Below are 14,819 nucleotides of genomic sequence, written 5' to 3'. Positions count from 1 at the left end.
TGAGGAAGTTTTTATGTTTTGTTTTTACTACCAGACATGCTCTACAAGAAACACTAAAGAGAGTCTTTCAGGGTTCAAATGAAAGGATGCTAGATAGTGACTTGAAGCCATGTGAGGAATTAAAGATCTCCAGTCAAGTAGGTATGCTGCTAAGCTTTGTCGGTACAAGGTACTAGAGAGACACTAGATAAAGAACAGACTTTTGTCTCTGGTTCTGGTATTTAATTTCTCTCAGCAGACTCCTGTGGTGGCCTGTGACGCATGCCGTATCCCTCTGGGCAACATTCATCCCAGTGGGCAGCTTCCAAGCACACCAAAGCCTTGGGAAAATTCCCAGCCTGGTTTCAGATGCTGTTTCTCTCCCCTTGGGCAGCTTTCCCTAACACCCCTTAGTGTGACTTTCCAGAGGGTTCCACCAGTGCAGCACCTCCACAAACTTCTTCATTATCCAATGGGCCTTGGTTTCATCCTCTCTAACAAAGTCTAGGAACTTCATCCTGGGAGCAGGGGGGTACCTTTATCCATATTTGTTCCTTCCTTGGGTGCTCTGCCTCAGAACTGAAGAGAGTGGCTGCTTCCTATATCTGCTCTTCTAGTGCCCTTCCTGTGTTCTCTTTATCTCTCAGCAGCGAATTCCCATTACTCCAACCACCTGTTACAGCTAATGTTTTTTACACTAAACTTCCCCTGTTCAAAGAAAAGTGACCATAAGAGTTGATTTTTTTTTCAGTTTTCCCTTGGGTCACTATTTGAACCACATGGGAAAAAGACAGAAACAATCCATGAACCGTGTTATTTGCTACCCAAATCATCCAGTATGTCAATCTGTGGCAGGACCCTGACCTCAACCCACTCACTCTTCATGACCATGTTTACAATACGTCATCTGAGAGTTACCATGATATCAGTGATGGCCTCCCAGGCATACACTGGTGTGAGACAATAGAAAGAGGCCCTCCATACATGCCATAAGGAAGACAGGGGAGAATCTTTATGTGGGGAGGGTGTGTCTTTTGGGGCCGTCCACAAATGGCTTACAAAAAGAAGTTCTGTGGGAGGACATGGAAGGAGGGGACTAGCTTTACCAAGGAACCCACACTGGATGAGTGTGCCTAGCCTGAGTCGTATGGACACAAGGGCCTTCAGGAAATGCTGTGTTAGGGCTGGCAAACACAGGCAGGAGAGATCACCCTCTGAAAGTCTGAAGAGCAGACAGCCAAGGTTCTCATTCACGCTGGTAAGTTTCTCTGGGCTATGTAGTGTGGATAAAGTAAAAAGATGTCCAGGAAGACTAAAACAATAGAAGCCAAGCTTGACATGGCTAAAATGAGGGACAGTTGAAATAACAGAATTCATAGTACAATAAAGTTGTTCATTTTTTAGAGCTAGAAGTAGGTCTGTGTCCTTCCCTCAGCCTTTCCTATGAGGGCTGCAAGGCACAGACAAGCCTGAGAGGCTGCACGGCTCAGGCTCCAAGGCCTCACGAGAACTCATGGAAATAGAAGAGAAGGTGACACAGTAATTTGAAATCTCATCTTGAAGTGAGGGTTGGTCAGCTCAGGACATGGGTGAGAAACGATAGGACAGAAGTACTTCCACCTACACCATGACAACAGACTCACATGGCCATATGGCTTACACCTTACCTGCTCTTTATAACCATTACCTTGTCAAATCTATGCAAAGAATCTGAGGGGGTTTCTGACTGCATCCTTCAGATGAGGAAATCAAGGCTCTAATATGTGAAACCAAATCTCAGTGGTAAGTATGAGGTGGACATACGAAGTGCGATTCCCAAGAGCTCCTGGCTGCAGCAGGAGCAGGCTGGGGGGAGGCTGAGAAGCCGGCCTGACCTACTAGGAAGGTTATCTGGGATGTGATGGATTTTTCCAGATGCTTCTCCAACACCAATCCTCAAGTTCTACTTGTACTCCGTTGGGACTTCCTAAACACACGGATAAAATAGAAGTTCAGATATAAAACCAAATGACTTGAATGGGCACATCACAAGAAAAGATGTCCAAATGGCAAACATGGACAGAAACAATGCTCCCTAGTGCTCCTTACTTGGGAAGGAAATGCAAATGAGAACCTCCAGAAGATACCACTACACACCCACCAGGAAGGCCATCATGGAAAACACAGACAAGATGGAGCACTGGTGAGGCTGAGAGCACATGGAAGCTCTCCGTGGCTCACAGCAGTGGATCTGGCAGGGCTGCTCGGCAAAACCACGCCCCCATTCCGTCACACGCAGGCACCCTGGGAGCCAGTGACTCCTTCCCGCTGCGTCAGCATGCACCTGCACTCCCCTGCCTACGATGAGCAGTACTGCAGCACGAGCCACGCTCTAGAATAGGTGGGCTTTTCTGTATATTGTACCTTAATAAAGTTGTTTAAAAATAAGGGAAAAAAATAAGGTAGAGAGGCTCTGATGAGAGACTGAAAGAGTGGAGAGAAAAGGGAGCTCCTGCTGGGCAGGACTGACTGTCGCTTGCTAGCGTGGGACCTAGAGTGCTTTGGGCAGACCCCAGAACGGAACAGGGGGGCGGCAAAGGTTCACTGAGATGAACAGGATCACGCGGCACTTTTCCTTGGGAGCGGATGAACACACAGAATTGGGATAGGAGGAAGAGAAATGCTGTGGCTGAGGGACACTTTTTTTTTTTTTTTGCTCTGTTCTAGTCAATGAAGATAGATTTGAAGATAAAAGTCACAGCAGCGGTTCAGATCCGCTCACCATCCAGAGACACCAATGGCTTAGTGGACAGCCGGCAGCTCCAGGTGCCAGGAGTAATGCAGGGCTGCTAATGCTCCTTCAGGGCAGCGGACATCCTAGTTTTAAGGCCTCCACTGCAAGGTATCCAAGTCACACATGTGACTTAGACTCAAGGGTAAAAGGCTGAGACTTTAAAGATCCATCCGTGGGAACACGAGGTCACTGACATGTTGAAAGTGCACATACGGGGGTTTCACTTTGAAAGCAAAAAGCAATTACAGGCATCTAAGGTTACTCCCCAGCCCCAGGTCTCCCATGGGTCTTAGGAGGTGGCTGCTTTTGGAGCAATGCTGCTCAGTGACCCCAGTGGCATTCCATTTCTATGCTCCACTCACCTTCTCATCCCTCTCGTGCTCTGACAGCAGGCTCTTCGCACAAGACCACCTGAGCCTTTTCTCCCGACCCTAGTCTCTAGCCCTCCCCCCAAAAACACAAGCCTTCTCATGGGGTACCAGAATTCAAATGAGCGATGAACTTTCTGCCTTGCCATCTTTGGGCAGAAACTCCCACCGACATCCACACCAATTGTGGCAGGAAAGGACGAGCCTAGGAAGCTGGGTTAAAAATGCGGATGGTCCCCCAAAGCCCGGATATCAGCCGGCACGAAATACAAATTCCAAAAGCTGTACAGACCAGGACTAGAGAAAGAAAAAGGTGGGGTGGGGGAGCGGACTCTCTTGCCAGTGTTTTTGGACAGTGAATAAACCAGCTGCAGAAGACGGGGAAGGAGCCAGGAATATAAAGTGAAGGGGGTAGGGAGAGGGTGGTGGGAGCGTTCCAAGTCTAAGATGTACACAGCAGTGAGATCTGGACATCCTTGGGAAATCTCAAGGCAGCGAGCCTGGTGAGTTGAGGAGTGAGCCAGGGAGAGGATGTTGTTTTGGTCAGAGATTGGCTCCGGGGCCTCGGTCAGCTGTGCTTTGTAACAATCACCACGTCAGGCCTCTCTGCAAAAGCGGGCTAACAACTGTTGCCTGGAGTTCATAAAACACTGTCTGTATCCTGCATGTCCCCCAGAAACACCTGGGGCTGCTGCTTAACCATCTACCCAAGACCGGGCCCTTCTCTTTCCGTTCACCTGGGGTGCTTCCCTGAAGGTGATGTACCTTGGAGAACATGCCAGAGAGGAAGAGCCTGCTGGTGCTCTCTAGAACGAGAAACAGAAGCTACACTGTTATTGCACAAGACTGGACAGGCTACCCAGGTATAAATATCATAGAAGCAGAGACATGTTGTTTCTCTCACTCAGGTGACATTTTGGAGTTTGTTCTGGAGGGGACCCTGAACACCCCGAGCTGTGGGCTACAACCTCCGTGGGGCAGGGCAGGCATGGCGGAAGGGGACTCCCATATGCAAGGGAACCTGTGCCCCAGGTGAGGGCTGTCCACAGCACCTGGGCCTCAGTGAGGTGAGACGGTACAAGAAAGGGTAGCCACCTGGTGATCTGCCTTCTTGGCATAATTTACAATAACCTATGTGTTTCAGGGGGGAAAACAATGTTAAGTGTGTGTTCTGGGGCACTGGCAAAGCAGAGACTGCTTTTTCTCAGCAAGCATGCCTCCAAGTAATGAGGTAGGGAGCTATTCTGCTAGAAGCATGGAAAGAAGAATGGTGCCCAGCCAGCGGTGGCCTTCATGGAGCTCAAAGGCCGGGGGATGGGGGGTGGGGAGGACAAAGTGAAAACAAGAAAGAAAGTTGTGATACCTGTAAATGTAGGAAAAGGCTGCTGAGAGAGAGTGTATAGCAGGCACCCTGCCTTGTGCAAGGTGGTCAGGAAGGAGGCCTGAGCAGACATTTACCTAGGAGCACAGCCAAGCTGGGGGGAGGGAAAGGATACTGACAGAGGTCGGAGCTTGGAGTGCTGTATCTGAGGACAGACAGAAGGCTGCAGTGGGTTGAATGGTGGCCCCTTCCCCTCCAAGATAAGTTCACCCAGAACCTATGAATGTGACCTTAATTGGAAAAAGGGTCTTGGTGAACATAACCTAAGTATCTCTTAAGTAGGACAGGAGATCATCCTGACTTCGGATGGGCCCTAAATCCAGTGACAGGTGTCCTCAGAGGAGGAGAGAGGACCACGTGAAGACAGAGGCAAGTCTGCGAAGGCAGAGCATGCCAGAGGGTGCCATCAGCCACCAGAAGGTTGGGGAGAGGCATGGGTGGGGTGAATCCTCCTTCAGGTTCAAGAAGGAATCAACCCTGCCAACACCTTGATTGCAGACTTCTGGTTGTTTTAAGACACCAAGTTGTGGTCATTTATGAGGCAGCCCCAGGAAATGAATACAGAGGCCACGATCAAGAGTACGGACTTTATTCTAAGTGTAGCGGGGAACGATGGAAAGTTCTGGCTCTGTGTGGAGAATGAATCTGGGGGGCAGGGAGGCCAGTACACAAGGTCTGAGAGAACAATGGAGCCTCGCGGCTGGGCTCTACACCAGCTGTGTGGCCATGGGCAAATTACCTAACCTGTCCGCGACTCAATTCCTAACCAGCAGGGCGAAAAAGAGTACCTGTCCTGGAGGGCAGCATTCGATGATTTCCTGCATGTAAATGCCAAAAAAGGAACCTGGCACGTGGTGCAGGCTTGCTGCCCTTGCCATTCTTACCACGAGAGCATGTGGAGGAGGAAGAAAGGGGATAAGGAGACCATTTGTGGATTCAGGGGCTTTGGACTGGAGCGATGTGATGGAGGGTGGTGCTATTAACAGAGTGGAGATGTGTGCTGGAGGGAGAGATTACAGTCTGGGAAGAGTCAGGTTTGAGGTGTCCAGAAGACCAAAGGAAGTTGGCGGGACTGTGCCTGTTGAGAGTGGGCAAGGACTTCTGATCTGTTTTTGCTTGTCATTATAAGCCTAGACCTAGCAGAGATCTTGGCCCAGAGTCTGAGCCTCGTCGAGGTGTACTGAAGGTATCATGTTAGAAAGGCATGACTGAGAAGAGGCACAGGAGTCAGGAGGCATGAGAACACCAGCATTCTCTTTCTGGTCCTCCTACCATTGGCTGCCCCAGGGGGTGTGGCTGGACGACAGAGATGAGACATAAAGACTTCTCTCTCAGGGATGTGTCAGGGCCCATAACCATCTGACATACTGAGACCCACATACCCCTCAGTGGACTGTTTGCAGAGGCCTGGCAAAGTCCCCCATTCCTCAATGATAAGACAGAGGAAGAAGGGCAAAGAGAGATAAAGCTCATGACCACTACTGGGTGGGGTGGGGGGCACCTGATAAAGAAGAGGAATGGGAGATTTTTACAACTTTGGGGTTTCAGGAACAGCCTCTCTCTTGAGGCCATTGGGCCTGGAGGGATGGGGTGAGGACCCACCCCATGAAATCCCACAGCAGCAGGCCAGGCTAGGGGGAACACGAACTCAGTTTTCTGGACTAGGGGTTCTTTAGCAGTGGGCAGAGCAGAAAGCAGCTGGAATGGGAACAATGGGTACAGCCAAGGCATGGGGGATGCCTTAGCCAATGTCATGCCAAGAAAACAGAGTCAGGGCCCTTAAAAGTTGTGCCTAATGTGTCTGCTCAGCATTGATGACGTCTTACTCTTGTAAAGGTTGTCCTCACCTCAATACAATCCAACTGTCAGCTGTCTCGGGCACAGGGTCCTTCCGGGCATTTAAAGGTTCTGATACGCCCCTACTATGACATTCCTGGGTGACAGCTGATATGGAATGATGTGCCGAAGGAGACTGATCCTTTCCCAGGGTATAAGAGCTCCAGACGCAAACATGAAGCACCAGGACAGCTGCAACTCTTGGAAATTGTGCCCTGCCCCGAACAAAGCCTTTCCATGCAAATCACCCTCCTCTGAGCCTCACGTGGTACTGTGAGTTAGGGGACAGAGCGCATGGTCTCATCTCTATTCTGTTAGTGCTAATATGGAGGGGCCCATGTACTCAATACAGACCATGACTTTATATGCATTTCCATGAATTACTCCAACTTCAGATAGAGACACACGTACTGGCCGTGAGCTGCCAGTGGCAACGGCGCTGGGACTTGAAGCCTTGTCTGTTTCTGCTTCAAGGGCCAGCTCTTCCCTCTATACCCTTGCCAGCTCCCTCAAGGGCAGAACTGAGGCCCAGAGAAGAGAAGGGGCTTCCTTGAGGTCACATGACCAACAAACAAGCCAGGCCCAAATCTTAGCATCCTGATTCCAAAACCAGAGCTCTCTTCTTTTTCTTCATTAAAAAAAAAAAAAAAAAAAGATTTTATTTACTTATTTGAGAGAGAGAGAGAGCAAGCACACACAGGGCAGGGTTGGGGGGAAGAGTTAGAAGCAGGCTCCTCACTGTGCAAGAAGCCTGACTCAAGGCTCAATCCCAGGACCCTGAGATCATGACCTGAGCCGAAGGCAGACGTTTAACTGACTGAGTCACCCAGGTGCCCCACAGAGCTCTCTTCTCAGGGCCAGAGGCGGAACTATTTTAACTTCCTCATAGATGTATGAAAAAACGGAAACCTCTCTCTATTAATTTCTCACCATTTAGCTAAATAGGCTTTCTAACCATCTACCCATCTGTGATGGTTACTTTTACGTGTCAACTTGACTGACCGAAAGGTTATTTCTGGGTGTGTCTGCAAGGGGGTTTCCGGATGAGATTGTCATCTGAATCTTGGATGCAGTATTGTTGCTGGCCCTCCCCAAGGGGCATCATCCAATCCTCCGAAGGCCTCAGTAGAACAAAAGGGAGAAGGAGGAGGAATTCATGCACACCGCCTGCACCCTCCACCCCTGCTAGGACCTCTCTTCGCACCTTCTCTTGCCATCCCACTGGGATTTACACCATCAGCTCCCCTGGTTCTCAGGCCTTCAGACCTGGACGGGATCACGCCACCAGCCCCCCTGGGTCTCCAGCTTGCAGATGGCAGATTGTGGGACCCCGCAGCCTCCGTAATTATATGAGCTGGTGTCTCATCGCAAATCATATACATATTCCTTGATTCTGTTTCTCTAAATCCTAGTACACCCTCAATGCTTTGAATTAAGAAGTCATTCCTAAAAGATTAAAAATCCACCTATTATTTTTCAGGCACTCTGCTAAATACTGGAAGGAAAAGTTTTAACAAGGCATAGTATGTGATGCCAACTCTTATAGCACTGGGGGGGGGGGGCGGAAATAGTGCTCTTGACCTTGACTAAACTGTGAGGTCAGTTTTCCTTTAATCAGGAGGTTCTCAACCTTGTCTGGCCACTGGGTTCACCTGTAGAGATTTAAAACATCCAGTTCCGGGGTCCCAGCCCCAGAACTTGTGATTTAATTGGTCTGGGATATAGCCTGGGCATCGGAATTTTTAAACACCAGAGGGGTTTGCTAATTATTCAACATGACTTAACCGTGGATATAAAGCATTTCTTTGTACTCATAACGTGTAACTCATTTTCAAAATTAATGTGATACAGCTGATGGCACACAAGCCACAAAACATTTTATGAAATATTAAAAACTGGAAATCTCAGAAGAGAAGAGAAAAACCTGTGGGAAAGGAATTATTGTAATGAAGCACAGAATCGAGCCCTGAGCTTTCTGGAACAACTGTTCCAAGAACAAGAGGAGTCGTCATCAAGGTCAATAAAAGGAAGCCAATGAGGGGAAACAAAAAACCCCCAAAAAACCCAAAACAATTCTCTGTCAGATAGTTCTAAGAGCACAGGTGAAAATTATCTGGATGAACAAGACAGCTGAACCCCGGATGCTTTGTGACTCATCCACAGCCAGGCGGCTCCCACATCAGCCAACGGCCAATGTGAAGGTCGGCCATTCTTTCCGAAGGTCCACAGGCTTCCCTGGCATGACCCTGAACTGAGGAAGCCTGCAAAGGGCGACTGTCACCCAGCTGTCTGACGAGAGCTTTCCACCCAGGCCCACACAAGGACTAAGGAGCCAGCTCACCACAACACTCCCCGCATCCGCGTTCACAGCAAGAGCTCTGTTGAAGCCCAGCTGCCATATGACGCACACCACACCCCTGCACGCCGGGCCTGGGAGTGACGTCATTTTGGGGTTTTTGTTGTTGCTCCTTAAGCTCAAATTCTCCTCAGGAGACAGACCCTCCTGGGCATCAGGCGGTTAAGAGCTGCGGTCTGGAAACCCCGATCAGGGCACCCTGGAGAATGCCTGCTCAAGGCGGACTTACGGGGGGTTGTCACACTTCCTCTGCCGGAAGCGGGCTCCTGTCCCACACGTCCGGCTGCACATGCTCCACGCGCCCCACGGGCTCCAGTCTCCGTCCACGTGCTCCGGGATGGGCGTCTTGCTCACGCACTCCCCCGCGCGGCACCACTGAAACACAGCAGGGCGGGCCCCGGGCCCAGGGCACTCAGGGCCGACGACGCCAACCCGCTGGCGCACGCGCACCACATCACTGCGACTCCCGCCACGTGAGCAACCACCACGCCAGCCCCCAGTGGCTTCTGGTAATTCACACAAAAGTAGACCCTTTCGAGGAGGGGGTAGGCATGCTTGTGAACTCTAGAGACCGCCCTGACACCTATACACCTGCGGGCTTTGCACTTTGCCCTAACAGTCCATGAGGGATGGGCTCCCTTGGCTCTGAGAATAAGAGAAAGCCACGGACTCTCCCAATGTGCGCGGCACTTCCAGGGCACGAGAGGTGATCTGGCATCTCGTTCACTCCTTGCAGTAAGACTGAGGAGCAATCTGCTGGCCCTGAACAGCCCTCCTTTCCAACACAAGTGTCTCCTGTTAACGAACATCGGGCCTCGGGCTCGCTCTCTTAACCTCTAGCTAGATCGGCTAACACTGTTCTCGTCGAACTCGTTTTAGGATAGCCTTTTGCGTATGGCCAGCGATCCTGTTTTCCCAAGTATGGTTTATTGATGTAAAAAAAAATTTTTTTTAAGGAAATTCACTTGTGTGACAAAAAATCAATTTAATAAAAATATTAAGCGATTCTGGTATCTTATCAAAAAAAGGAGAGAGGTGATACAAGTGTCCCTCTTGGCCCAGAATGGGCTCCATGGGCCTTTCTGGGGCAGCCCGGGGGGTGGGGGGGTGGGGGCATGGCAAGCTTCAGGCACTCCTGAGTATGGCGCAGACCACTGTCCTTCAGGAGACGTGCCCGATGCCCAGGAGACGGGGGCGGGGGAGGGCTGTGGAAGGTGGGGGTTACCTTGTCTGCCCCACACTCGGTGCCGTCCAGGGGAGGGTCCAGCTTGGTCTTGCAGGACGTATCTCCTTCCACCAGGCACCACAGTCCAGCGCACATCAGATGCTGCTGACAAGGGAAGGAACACAACTGCCTAGAATGCCACGTACAGGTCACTACTGGGGTCGGAAGGTGGGGCCCAGTGACTGGTTTGGATTTGGAATTCGAAATATGAAGGGAAGAAGGAGGGTCATGAATCTGGATGTAAAAATGCATCATTCAACCTCATTTTAACTCCACAAAATTCTGTGCATTGACTCCGAGGAGGGTGCTTGTCGGGGGGATTCGGTTTGGCAATTCCTGCATTAGCTACTGAGGGGGTGTCCAACGCAGGGCGCAGGCTGGGCGCCACTAACAAACACGTACCTTCCGTGTCATGTAGGAAGGTGTGAGGCAGGTGCCCATGCGTCAGACAGAGTGCACAGGAAAAGAACCTCCCCGACGGCCTAGCCTCCTCAGAGAGGGCCTGCCAGCGAGGCAGCTTTGTTGCTGAGGCTGGAGGGGTCGTTATGCAGGCCTAGAATCCAGAGCCCAAAGGCAGATAAAGGGCTCAGAAACCCCAAGGGGTTAAAAGAAGGTTTTCCACTCTCCCCATGGTCACCTATTTTCTAGCTCAGCTGGCTTATGCATAATTTCCTACAGTATTTCACCTAAGGAATTTCTTAACATGAACAAATACACCATTAAAATAATTCCCCTTCAACAAGGATAGGCATTTAAAAACAGACTCCCATTTGTGTGAATAGGAAAACTGCACGTAGACAAAGTGCTTAGGATGGGGCCATTTATGAAAAGAACTGGGGCAGACATGGCCAGCGTCCTCCCTGGCTGCCTCAGTCTCCCCTGCAGGACTCAGAGCACACTCAGTGTCTGCACACGCCGGCTGCTGCTTTCCCAGTCTCTGCCAGAGGCCATCCCCTGACCACGGAGCACCCGCTGACCACGGGGATGGGAGCTGGACACCCCATCTCCCAGGGTGGGATGGCTCCGAGGCAAGCTCCTCACTTCTCTCAGAGGGTCCCCGTGGGATGGCCCCATTGTCCCTGCAGTCGCCAGCCCTTCCATGCACTTTGGACTCTCCACCCTCCTCTCCCACCTTCCTGCCCCCTCACAGTGCTTCCTGGGATCACTTCCCAGATAAACTACTTGCACCCAAATCCTCTCCTCGTGGTCTGAAAATTGAAAACAGATGTACTGAAGGCTCTTTTAAAGACGCAGTACTTCCAGGATGCCAAGCCCAATCATGGGGAAGAGGCCTGGGCTGGAGCAAAGACGACATCGCCTGCCAGGGCGTGGCCGGGGCACCTGCAGGTGCATTTTGGGCCGGGTGAGGGTCAAGGGTCCTTGGTCAGGACAGTCAAAGTGGAGACTGCAGAGGGTGGGCTTTGCTTGTGTAGAGGGCTGCCGTTCCAAGTCCCCTCAAACATCTGCAGAGTAGACGTGCACTGTGCTATCTCAAGTCAAAAAGGATTTCGAAGTTGAAGAGACAAAAGGCGAAAAAGGGAAGGAAAGCAGAGCTGGAGGGGCTTTGACAAAGAGCTCAAAAGCCCACAGCGCTTGCTCATTTTTTAAGTATGTCGAAGCTGCTCTGTGCCCTTAAAGAAGTTGATGATTCAAGTGGAACAGTGCACATTCGGGGTCAAGAAAGCCCCTATGTTCCCATTACTGTTCACCTCTCTATGGAATGGTAAAAAGATGAGAACTCTGAGCACACCACCAGCTGGTCCCATAAAGACAGACTGCACCTCATTAAATGTTTGATTCCATGCACTTTAACCCCGGAGCTCTTTGAGAGTGTGGTGTCAGTGTGTGGACACGTGTTCGTGAGACAAGGCTGACCTGGGAGGTAATTTATGGGGTAGGAGTGCTTGGGATTAGGAGGGACACCTGCCCCATCGGGACGTAGAGGAAGAAGGCGGTGTGAACTGTTATGCACTTTATAGACAGCACATTCCCATAAAACTTTTCTAATCATCAGAGAAAAGGAGATGAGGTCAGGCAAAGATTTCTTAAGTAGAACACAAAGAGTACTAGCCAGAAAGGAAAAAATTAATGAATTATACTACATTAAAATGAAGAACTTCTGCTTATCAAAAGAAAACTGAAAGGAAGTGAGAGCGGATATTTGTAATACATGCGAGAGATGTCTGTTATGCATGGAAGCAATGTAGGATTTGTATCCAGAATATATGTAAAGAACACAAAACAAAAGCCCACATGGACAGTTAAAATGGCGTAGAAAAATGGGCAAAAAGCTTGGGACACTTCACAAAGCAGGACATTTAAACATAAGGATGGCCAGTAAACATATGAACAGGCACTCAGTTTCATCAGCCATCTGGGAAAGGCAAATTGAAACCACTACTCCATACCTCTACACACCCACCAGAATGACTAAACGACAGAGACAGAGAATACAAAGTGTTGGCAAGGATGTGGTGTGATAAGAACACTCTTAATGATGAGCTTCTAACTTGGTTCAACAACTCTGAGAAACTCTTTGACGATACCTACTAAAGCTGAGGACATGCACGTTCTACTACTCAACAATTCCGCTCCTAGGTATGCATCGGACAGAAACGGATGTCTATGTTCACCAAAAACATTTTGTCAAGAAGGTTCCTAGCAACAATCTTTGTATTAGTCCCAAAGTTGGAAACTGTCCAAATGGCCATCAACAGAGGAATTATGGTCTATTAGAACGATGGAATACTGCACGATCCCATTTATATGAACTTCAAAAACAAGTAGGAGAAAACTGTCGTGCTGGGAGTCAGGACAGTGGTTACCTTTCTGTTCAGTTTCAAAACAAAGACAAGGGGGTTGAGCGGAGAAGGCGACGTTAGAGCTGCAGCCTCTGACCCCAGTGCAGCCATCAGCGTCAGCCTGTGTGACCAAGCAAACAGCTGCCCTTCTGTGATTCATTTTCAGTACTGGAAAACCGGCATGGACAGCATTAATGCTTCCATTGTGATGCCTTTTAGATAGCTGGCATTCATGTCGTGCTTTCCAAATGACAAGGTGCTCTGACATCTGTCACCCTGAGGCTCATGACGGCTGTGGGAGGCAAGCAGGACAGGGCTTTCTCTATTTTTTTCCATTTTTCTGAAGAAGAGGTGCATGTTTGTATGTTTGTAAAGGTCAAGGGCCTGAGCTGGGTCAGAAGTAGCAGACTGGGAGTTCAGTGATCAAGGTTCATATCCTGGTTCTTGACCCATGCAGTGGCTCAACAGATGTGTTCACTCTCTAAAAACTAATCAAGCTCTAAATGTATGATCTGTGCATTTTTATGCAAGCATAGTATACTATTTATAGTAAAACTAGAGAGAGAGAGAAGATAAGACGAAAGAAATGTATGCTCAAACTGGTGAGGGAAGATTCTCTGGACCCAGCCTATCACCAGGCAGAAGCCGGAAAATCAGGGCTTCACAAGGAAATGACAAGGAGAGACCATATGTGTAGGAAGCCATTCCTCAGAGCAGGAGACAGACTGCATGGTGGGTAGTCTTACAACTGCTGGTCTCTTTGGGTTGGAACCCACACTCCTCTCCTAAGGAGAATTCCTGCTAACCTGAAAATAGCCCTGACACTCTCCAAAATGAACATCCTATCTATTGCTGATCTAAGAATAACTCAGAGGTGAACAACACTCAAAAACTTAGTACGGGATTTATACAAATTAGTACGAATAAAAAGGGAGAAGATACAGGAGGGAGAAAGGATGTGAAGAATACTCACCAGATAATATGATTATCATATGGCTAAAAACAATGTGCGAACCTATGTGCATTATTTTTTTTAAAACCATAGTAATTGTGTCCTTCTTTTTTTTTCACTTGCAAAAAGCAAATACATAAGAATTCAGGGGAAAGATGGTCAGGTCAAAGGAGATTAAAGTATCAACCATCAGAACTGGGCCAAGGAAGGTAAACAAGAATAAAATCTGATGACCAATGAGGACAACACTGAGAGCAGAAGCAGAAGAGAGATACCACTGAACACAGAAGGGTACATGGAGTTAATGACTGAGCAAAAGTGAATGTAATAAAATGAATAAACAAGTGAAACAGATTAGGCAGAAATGACAGACATGGAAGACACATAAAGGAGATGTGACATAAGCAAAAGTGGGGGGCAAGGAGGATGAGCTCTGTTTTCTCCAATGAGGGAACAGATGTGTGTGGAGGTCAAGGGCCCTGAGCTGGGGCAGAAGGACAGGACTCCTACAGAAGCGAATGAAGGTAATGGGATAGAAAAGGTACCTGAAGACAAATTCAAGATCCTATCCTGAAATGAAAGCAGCTCTCAGTTTCAGACTGAAAAGCAAAGCCCTATTCCAGGAAAAAATGGCAAAGAATAACGAACATGGAGGCATGTCCTGATAAAAGTTACCGGATTTCAGAGATAGAGCCAAAAATATTTTAGGCAGCCGGGCAAAAGATGAAGTCACCGACAATGTGAAAAGACAGCGGGCTCCCTGCAGATTTCTCCACAGTAGCACTCACTGCCAGACGGCAGTGGAGCAATGCTCACAAAGGCACGAGGAAAGAAAGTGTAACCCGAGCAATTTCTAGCAACTAAAGTGTTGCTCAAGTATTTAGGTAACAGAAAAATATTTTTTAAAAAGATTTTACCTATTTGGGGGAGGCGGAGAGAGCTCGAGTTGGGGGGAGGGGCAGAGGGAAAGGGAGAAGCAGTCTCCCTGCTGAGCAGAGAGCTTGATGATGAGGGGCTCCCAGGACCCCAAGATCATGACCTGAGGACCTGAGCCAAAGGCAGACGCTTAATTGATTGAGCCACCCAGGTGCCCCCAGAAAATTATTTTTGAACCTGTAAAGAGCTGAATCCTTTTTGGGAGAAAATAC

The 14,819-nt window shown here is 49.1% G+C and overlaps 1 protein-coding gene across 1 annotated transcript in view; it reads right to left on the bottom strand.

Annotated features, from left to right (window-relative positions):
* ADAMTS17 (ADAM metallopeptidase with thrombospondin type 1 motif 17) overlaps positions 1-14,819 on the bottom strand; it is a 341,420-nt gene that overhangs the window by 138,584 nt on the left and 188,017 nt on the right. Inside the window, exons 11-12 of the mRNA XM_040642697.1 lie at positions 9,919-10,020; positions 8,923-9,068 (exon numbers count right to left, since the gene is read on the bottom strand). Coding sequence (XP_040498631.1) covers positions 8,923-9,068; positions 9,919-10,020 — 248 coding nt within the window. The remainder of the gene's footprint in view (positions 1-8,922; positions 9,069-9,918; positions 10,021-14,819) is intronic.

The sequence above is a fragment of the Ursus maritimus genome, unplaced genomic scaffold (assembly GCF_017311325.1).
Source record: "Ursus maritimus isolate PB19 unplaced genomic scaffold, ASM1731132v1 scaffold_27, whole genome shotgun sequence".
In the NCBI taxonomy this organism is placed as follows: Eukaryota; Metazoa; Chordata; class Mammalia; order Carnivora; family Ursidae; genus Ursus; species Ursus maritimus.
This window is presented reverse-complemented; position numbering and strand designations above follow the sequence as displayed.